Consider the following 9,308-nt stretch of genomic DNA (forward strand, 5'->3'; position numbering starts at 1 on the left):
TGGTATCCTTATAATGAAAAGTGATAGAATGAGAGCAGATGGCCTCAAGTTGCACCAGGGGAGGTTTAGATTGGATATTAGGAAAAAATTCTTTACCAAAACGGTGGTCAAGCACTGGAACAGGCTGCCCAGGGAAGTGGTTGAGTCACCATCCCTGGAGGTATTTAAAAGACGTGTAAATGTGGTGCTTAGGGCCATGGTTTAGTGTTGGACTTGGCAGTGTTAGGTTAATGGTCTGACTTGATGATCTTAAAGGTCTTTTCCAACCCGAATGATTCTATGATTCTATATACTGTGCATGGACTAAGGAACAAAGGCCTCTCTTGAACAATGTTCTTAAGATATTTTTTTTCTTCTATCCCCATACTTCTGTGTTTAAAATTATTGTCTTGTTATACTTGTGGCTTTTCTTTACCTGAAACAGGTGGATGAAGGTGTGGTCATGTATGAGCACTTACATGCCGAGACAGCTGATTGGACTACAGAAGATTTCTTTACATTTACTGTCTCCTCTCCACCGTCAGCTCTGGACCTCCAGGTGTTCCATATTGTCATTTCATATGAAATTACCCGGCATGATGGGAACAGTCGTCTTCTGGCAAATACAGGTAAAGATGCTGTACTGTTTGGTCTCCAAATTGTTTCTGATCTGTCAAGATTCCAGTGAACAAATGTGAAAAAACAAAGGCTACTTTCTCTTCAGTGTAACATATGATGAGAATACTTCTGTCACAGTGTATAGTGTAGATAGCAGCTTGGAAAACTGCATCACTACATCTTTAAAAATGAGATGAGCTACCTGTGTTTGACCCTTCCTACGGCTGTAGTGAGTATTCTTCATTTTGCTGTAACGGTAGATGAAAACAATGTCAGAAGCTATAAGATACTGATATTTCTTTAATTTGAATGTATGTGTTAGTAGAAAGTCTTGTCTCATATATGACTTTATTTTAAAAACAGTGGTAATATATTTTTAGCCATGACATGTGGAAATCTAGGATACCATGAAGGAAAAACTTTTCTGAGCATCAGTGTTTGATTTCTAATTTCTGAAACAGTGCATCTATAGTTGATTTCTAAGATTCCCTTTTCCTTTCTGCTAGGTGCCATAGTCCAGGAAGGAGATAGAGTGTTAATCAACAAAACAAATTTAGATGCTTCAAATCTATTGATTAAGCTACCTGAGATACAGCGCTCCATGTATGAAGTTTGGTATCAAGTTGTATCTTTACCCCACCATGGCATGATTTTTGTTGGAGAAAGAAATGTCACCGAAGAAAACCCTAAATTCTCCCAGTACATGCTGAACAAATTTGGAATCGTGTACGTACATGATGATTCTGAGTCGCGTTATGACAATTTCACTTTTGCTGTTTGGTTAAACCTGAAGAGCAAGCCTGCAACAAAGCCCCATAGCGAAGTTTTAGAGGAGATGTTTAATATCACTGTTGTTCCAGTGAATGACCAAGCTCCAGAACTGAAGACTAAAGGGCTGCACTTGAAAGTCCTGCAGGGAGATGTGTCAGTGCTGGGGTCAGAGAGTCTGAAAGTTGAAGACCTAGATAATGCCCCAGCCGAGCTCAAATACACCATTGTTAGCAACCCAAATAATGGTTATTTAGCAATGAAAAGCAATCTCACTGTCTCTATAAAGGATTTCACACAAGCTGATGTTGACAGTGGTAAAGTTTGGTTTGTACAGGATGGAAGTTCATCTTCTGGGGTGTTTTATTTCAGCGTGAGTGATGGTAAACATCGCCCTTTATACAAACTATTCAGTCTTGAAGTCATACCAGTTGCTCTTGTCCTGGTCAACCTTACCGATGTTGCACTTCTGCAGGGCCAGACATCTGTCACTATTACTAATGTTCAGCTTTCAGCTGTCACAAATGGAAAAAGCACTAATATCATGTATGAAATAACTCAGCCACTCAAATATGGGCACCTGATGATTGGAAATGAACAGGTTACTAAATTTGAGCAGGCAGATTTGTACTCAGGAAGGCTGTCTTACCACCTGACAAATCTCGCTGCGTCCAAAGAAGTACTGGAGTTTATGCTTTTCACTGCAGAAGGTAATCTAACAGGGCAAGTGCTGAACATCACAGTGAAGCCTTTAATACGAGTTGTACCTGACATGCAGATTTCAAATCAAGCAGCTTATAAATTCAGAAGCAGTGACCTGGATGCTTCTGAGCTAGCTAATTTGACAAATAGTAATCCTAGATTTGAAGTGTTAGTGCCCCCTTCTCATGGAAGGATTGTAAAGAAAAGGTTTGTGAGTGATGCAGTGTTCGAAGACACTCAGACATTCACCCAGGCTGACATTGACAGTGGTGTTGTGCTTCTAGATATAGATACAAATATGACAGGCACTGATGTGTTAAATGACTCATTCACTTTTATACTCAGGGCAGATGCTGTGCAGCCTGCTGTTGGACATTTTCGGTATTCTATTGTGCCACACAGTCGTTTACTTGTGCAAGATTTTACAACCGAAGTGCCTTTCCTAATGAGCACAACCACTTTAAAGATTCACACTACCTCGAAGGACGAGGCACCAGGCTTCTCTCAGAATGAAGAGCTCACAGTAGCACCACAGAAGACAGAACCAACCATGGGGTCAGGGCAGAATCACTGGGGAAATCTACATGGGGAAGGTCCATTGCTAAGTCTGGCAATGGGAACAAGTGGATCTGTGGGGACTAAGACCACAACCCAGGTTAATGCCAGGAGTCCCAGAGAGCAGGCAGGTGAGAGCAGCAAGCCTTGGTACGTCATTATTCCCTTGGTCCTGGTGTCTGTGCTACTCACTGTTGCTGTTACTTCTGTGTGCATTCTGCTAATGTGCCAGAAGAAGACGACAAAACCACTTGTCAAAAGCCAAGCAGATGCAGCTCTCGGTAGTCCAGATCAATGCCTGGAACAGAGCTTGACTGTACCTAGCGTTACAGTGACTCCTCTACTGAAGGGGGCTGAACAAAGTACAGCCTCAGCGTTCGTGTCAGTAAGACACGAACAGCTGCTTTCTGCAGTGGTTTCTCCAACTGTAGAATGGTCTCTGCAAAACGGCTGGTTAAACCTTGATCCTGAGATGATCCAGTATTGTCGAAAAACAAACCCAACTCTGAAGCACAATCAATACTGGGTGTAGTTATGGCCAATTTTGGTCACGCTAATTGATGTAATATGGCAAAGAGAGTATACATTGTTGCCATATGATTTGTTTTTTATTACACTTATTTATTATAGGTCAAATGATACACTGTTTGATAGATTAATACAAATAAATTGTGACATAATAAAAATCTTGCTGATTATGGTGGCCATAAAAAAGGATTTCCATTTGGTACTTAAGCAAAACTCCCACTTAGTTCCATGCAGGATTTGACCCCATAGATTTTGAGTGTGCCCTGTGTATGCAGTACTTTTTATTTCCCATGATGGGTAAAACAGAATGTTCTGTCATGGATTATATGTTTTTAATATAATCACTTTTTTTGAAGAACAAAGTTTTCTGTAAAGGTCTTGTATTTTTTCCTGAACCACCCCTTCTATGTGAAGAACTTTCAACTGTTTCTATAAAGTAATTGCCAAGGTGCTAGTGTCAATAATGTCATTTTGACCCGAAGGCTGTTTGGAGGCTGGTACTAAAGAAACAAAGCTGTGATTATTTTGTCAGGTGTTCATCCAAGTGGCTGAGCTGGAAATCTACAGTTCAGCTCAGCAACAATAGTACAGCAATGACAGTATAAAATGATTCTGGTAAAATACTGTTGCTGCAAGACATTTGTTCTTTTGTTTATCTTTTTCCTCATTTGATACTGAACTCTAGCCTTTAACGTCTGCAGATAAAATACATCCATGACCTCTAATCCACGTGGCAAAAACTGTAATTCTGCCAGTTAGCCTGTCTGCTGAATTATCTTTAGGCTTAGGTTATGTCTGGAAGTGTATATCAAAATTTCCTGCTCCTGACAAAGGGCTAAATTCTGCCTTCAGCAGACCAAACACAACTCTCTGGACTTGGGATGTTCAAGGAGATGTCAGTAGAATCAAGCATTCTGCTGCATACTGCTGTGTGTTGTGGAGCTACTGACAAACTGCTTCTGAAGTTTCACGACTTGCCCTTCATCTCCCAGAGTACTGAACACATGTACCTTACACGCTATGACAAGTACTACCTACTCTAATTTTACTCTGGTGGTAAATTGTGCAATAATTTCCTTGCAAAGGGTATGCATTTTTGTACTTTTGGAAAACCAAGCTCAATAGTGATGAGCAGTCTCTGGTTAAGGTCCAGTCTTTCTTCCACTGAGGACAACAGCTATTGACTTCATAGAATGAACTAACTTCAAGTGCAGTGATCTTAACCAGTCTCTTACTAACCACTGAACTTCTCATCTTTTTTTGTACTTTTGTATTGTTACAGATTCCAGTTAGCTTCTCTGTAAAAACACCATGGTCAGTGTAAGGATGCAGTCTCAGCACTGCACTCAGTTAACACTGAAATATGTTTTTTGTTTGAGCCTAGGTACTGCATTTTTTACTTTTATAGAATGGATGTATGGCCTCAACATCCTTGGTGCTATTCATTTCACACTACTTTGTTTTGGATTTTTTTTTTTGTTGTTATTGATGATGACTGTCTGTGTTCCTGTCATTTATATATTTCAATGATGGGAAATTTTCACTAGTGAGGAGGGCCACACTAAGTCTCTGTTTACTGCTGTGTTCTGGGAACTAAACGCAGGAGCAGTGGAGGAAGTCTTTCTCATCTTTGTGACCTCTGCCATGGTCAGCTGTGATTGTGGTGCGTTTTGAGGCAATGCATTTTTCAGAGTACACTTCAAGGAGAGCAGTCTGTGTCAGTGGAAAATATGCAAGTCACATCTTCAGCTAGTCAAGCTGGTGATCACTAGAGACTAGAGATTTGAACCCTTTATATGCTCAAAGTAAAATGTATTTGAACCCTGATACACAGTTTTTATTTCTCTGTCGTTTCCATTTTTCCCTGATGCCATCATGAGCAGGTTTGAATTCCAAGCAGTGCAGTCAGTGTAAAAGGCTGGGATGTTCAGGTGTCCCAGGTGGACTGGTACAGATCTGCATTGTTTTTAGAAACTCTTAGCCAGAGAGGTGGTGCAGCCAGCCATTGTAGGGACACCCCGGCATCCTTTGTGGAGGTGCAGCTCTATGTCTCTTGCCATTTCCTGAGACCTCTTCTACTAACACCAAGGAGACAGCAGCTTCCTCCAGATCCCAGCTGTCAGCTACCGCCTGCCTCCAATGCCTTCTAGCCTGTAGCAGGAACCTGGTCCCTTTACACTTCCTCCAAGGTCTCATCCAAGGAGTAAAGAATTATAATTCCAGCAGTTTCCTGACACTTAAAGGATCCTGTCTTGCAATTCCCTACCACTGAGACCTTCCTCTCAACAGCAAAAGAGGCATCATTCTCCAGTACTTACTAGGAGGTGAAGCATTATGCCTCCAATTTGGTACCAAAATATTGCAGTGCTGAAATCTGCTGGAGTCCAGTGACAAAATCCATGCTGTGGACCTGTGACAGGCTGAACAGAAATATGGAAGTGAAATGTGTTTGCAAATGTATTGCAAAGACAGATGTGCCCAAAGTTGTGGTGCTCTGTGTGCAGTGGTGATGGAACACAGGGCTACTGTAGTGCTGGCAATGGTGAAAAATGAGACACAGGAGCGACTGAGTCATAAAAACAGCAATGCAATTAGAACTCCACGATTGAATGGGCTTTCCTGAGTTTCTGCATTTGCATGGTCTGATGAAGAAATCATACATGAAAAATGTAGAAGTGTGGTAGAATTTGTGCTGGCTGTTTTGGCTTCAGCATAATGGGCTGAACTCTTGCTCTCTGTTTCCAAAATGCTTGTGGCTGACAATAGATGTCCATTTCCAGTAGGTCAGGCATTATGGAATTGTATTTTGAGCATTGGGCTGAATTTGTAAAGCATTGAGGGGGTTTTTTTGGTGTTTTGGGTTTGTGGGTTTTTAGGTTTGGTATTTTTTTTAATATATATATATAAAAACAGCCCAGATGCCTAATTCATCAGTGAAATGTGCCAGTATTCAGTTTTCTCCCTAGTGATAACAAACATAAGAAATGCCTGCCATATTATGGAATGTTTTTAATGAGAACTTTATATGGATATAAGTATATGTGTCAGTGATTACCAGGTTTCATATAAAATACAGAGGTAATATTGTAACTGATAACTATGTATGGATTTTGCTTTAATCTCCTGATTACCTGCCCTGCATCCCCAGTCAAAACAAAATAAATCTGGTTGCATTTGTGTATGCTTTCCCTGTGGACAATACAGAATAGTTTCTGGCAGAGGACAGTTCATCTTGGTCCTACAGAGATACTTAATATAGGTGAGAGGAGTCACCTCTGGATGAGCTGAGGTCAGTGGCTTAGCTAAAAGTCCACCTTTGAGATGGTAGAAACTTGCTGGGATGAATCTCATCCTGGGTTTCCTAAGTCACAATCAATCTAGAAAATGCCCAAGAAAAACATTTTTTATTTATGCATTCTTTTTGTTTATACATAGTTTGTACTCAGGATCTGTTTTGAATTTTTTGGTTGTTTCACTTAACCTTGAAGTTGTGTGTTTTATTTAGGGAAGATGGGGTTTATGAAGGATGCCTTTTCTTACCAAATGGACTTCTAAATGGCAGCATGAAAGTGCCTTGAGAACATACACAGAATCAATAAATGGTTTTGTTTATAACCCACACACTTATGTTTTTGTGTTTTCTTAAAGACCTGTAAAGTACTGCAGTTGGTGCAGAAGCACAAGTTCCCACTGACAGTACCAGTGTTCTTCCAAGTTTCTGACATTTATTTTTTGAATTGGACTTGTGCTGAGATTGCTGTGCTGTACCCAGTGTTGTGCCTCTGACATAACACATATGGTTGGAATAGGAGAGACTTCATGCATCTGCCTGGCTGTGTTGGGCACTTGCATGAACGTAACAGCAAAATAAATGCACTGCTCTGCACTTGCTCAGACAGGACTAGGTTTATTTCAGTAACTTTTCCTGTTTTTTAACTGTACATGCTTAGAAATAAAATACTAATTTTTTAAATGTTAATACATTAGTACTGATGTGTCTTTGATTTTCATCTTGACCAAAAATATACACTCTCTCCAGCCGCACACCAAATGCATTGTTTGACCTGATTTTTGAGGTTTTGTTAATCAGAATGTAGTTGGTTTGTAGTTGTTCCTGTAACTTAAGATAAGGAACGTTTTTCTTGAGATGTCAGAAGTGCTGATGGGCTGGGGGAGCATCTTCCCCAGTGTGATGGCTCAGCATCCTGAGTGCAGAAATCTGTGTCAGCAGCAGCAGCAGTCACTCTTGGGGTCAGGTCCTCTTCCTGAAGCCCTCCTACAACTCAGAAAACACTGGTTTGGGAGGAAAAGAAAGTAGGACAGAAATGGTCATAAATCTTTTATGTCTTTCCTTTTATTAAAATGCTAGTAAGTGCCAGCTACAACTTTTGCTGTAGTAGCCTATTACTACCTGCAAGGCGAAGTTCAGTAGTGAATCTGCTTATGTGTCCTGAGCTACAGCCCTCCGTCCTACTGCGCCATTTTTTTCAAGTCAGTCCTTGTGATGTTATGTTGAAGTACATTCTCTGGACATTTTTAAATGAGCTGAAAATAATTGTCCTGGCATATTGGATGGAAACTATTAATTTATCTTCCCTCATTTTAAGGTAAGTAATTCCTGCCAGAGCCTGCATATCCCAAATGCAGTCCCAGAACAAGATGTTCTTTCATTGCAACTCGTGAAATGCATAGTTTCACGTCTGTTTGCAGGGAGCCTCTGCTTGCTTTACTTGATTGTTTCCTCATTTCCAGTCTTGCTGCTTGGTTATTTTTGTTGTAATGCTTTGTACATGCTGGTACACTACTTAAACATGAAGTTGTTCGCAGACTGAAGCTTTAGCTGCAAAGCCTTTGTATGGCATCACAGTCATCAGTCTCATAAATTTGTTGGGGATAAGTGAAGACTGAGCAGATTGAGCATTGGTATAGGATGTTACCAAGCATCAGAACTTAGTCAATCTGTATTGTCCATCCCAGGTCCTATATGCTGCCAGGAATGCTGCAGTATAACCCTCTGTGAGACAAGCTGCCCATTTTCCTTCCCCCCAATTGCAGGTCGTAGGTTCATTTAGTCTTTCCTGTTTGCTAATTTCTGGGATTCTGAGATGTCTCTTTGGCAGTCCTTGGTTCGGGTGTGGGACCTGCCCTCAGAAGCCCAGTACTGTGCGTGCTGCTCAGGAGCCAGTGGGGTGGTAACAGTTGGTTGCCACTGGTCGGTGTTCTGGACCACTCTAATCTGAACCCACAAGTCACACATCAAGACACATTAATCCCATTTCATTTCACTGGCCACAGTGATGCCACAGCTTGGGAAGCAGGTGCTCGTTTCCCCAACACCCAGCTCAGCCGCAGCATGGACTGTGCCTGGCAGACCTTGGTCATTCGGCAGCTGATTTCATGTCATGCCGGGCTGTTCCAAAGACAGAGGGCAAGAGCCTCCGCTCTGCCCGGCCTCTCTGCAGCGCTTCAGCCATCAGGGAGAGGTCATCTCATGCATCTTGATGAGTACAGCTGCAGAAGAAGGAATTGCACTCGGGGGCTGTTCAGTAGTGGAACTCTGCTCTGGTTTGATGAATTCCCCACTTCCACCCTGCTGGGAAATTCTCAGTCTGGCAGGTGTGAGCAGAGGGCAGTACTTTGATAAGAAACCCAGATGTACCCACATTCTGTTTTAGTTTTAACTTCCTTTAAAAAAAAAAAAAACCCACACCAAAACTTTCCTTTTAAAGAAACACAAACCCAGAACCATAATATATAAACATACACATAAATCCGAGCCTCTGCCAGGAGAAATATGATAGTTCAGCTGTAAACAGCGCATCACCTCCTGGGCGTTAGAGCTACAATCTATATAGGATGGATGTACATACCTGAACGCAGCTTTGCTCATTACCTCAGAGACAGTTCATGTTGTTGTCAGTTGTGGATGTTGTAATTTTCTTCAAACAAGTCTGACTGCCTAGGAGATTTAATTGTCTCTGTTATGGGACTGTTACATGGTTTAATGCTCACTGGTCCCAGGTCACCAACACATGTTTCTTTAGTTTATGGGGAAGTTCAATGAGAAGCCATTGCAGTACCCAGATTTTGGAACAGCAAGTTTCTAGTACTTCAAATGGCTGAAAGTCTTTGTAACTCCAGAGCTCTTGGACCTGTTA

General features: G+C 41.4%; 1 protein-coding gene across 1 annotated transcript in view; it reads left to right on the forward strand.

Annotated features, from left to right (window-relative positions):
- The window catches only part of LOC101915238 (chondroitin sulfate proteoglycan 4-like), a 44,449-nt gene extending 37,680 nt beyond the window's left edge, over nucleotides 1–6,769 (forward strand). Inside the window, exons 9-10 of the mRNA XM_055791400.1 lie at nucleotides 425–608; nucleotides 1,104–6,769. Coding sequence (XP_055647375.1) covers nucleotides 425–608; nucleotides 1,104–3,154 — 2,235 coding nt within the window. The 3' untranslated portion in view covers nucleotides 3,155–6,769. The remainder of the gene's footprint in view (nucleotides 1–424; nucleotides 609–1,103) is intronic.
- The last annotated feature ends 2,539 nt before the right edge of the window (nucleotides 6,770–9,308 follow it).

This window comes from Falco peregrinus, chromosome Z (genome assembly GCF_023634155.1).
Source record: "Falco peregrinus isolate bFalPer1 chromosome Z, bFalPer1.pri, whole genome shotgun sequence".
Taxonomy (NCBI): Eukaryota; Metazoa; Chordata; class Aves; order Falconiformes; family Falconidae; genus Falco; species Falco peregrinus.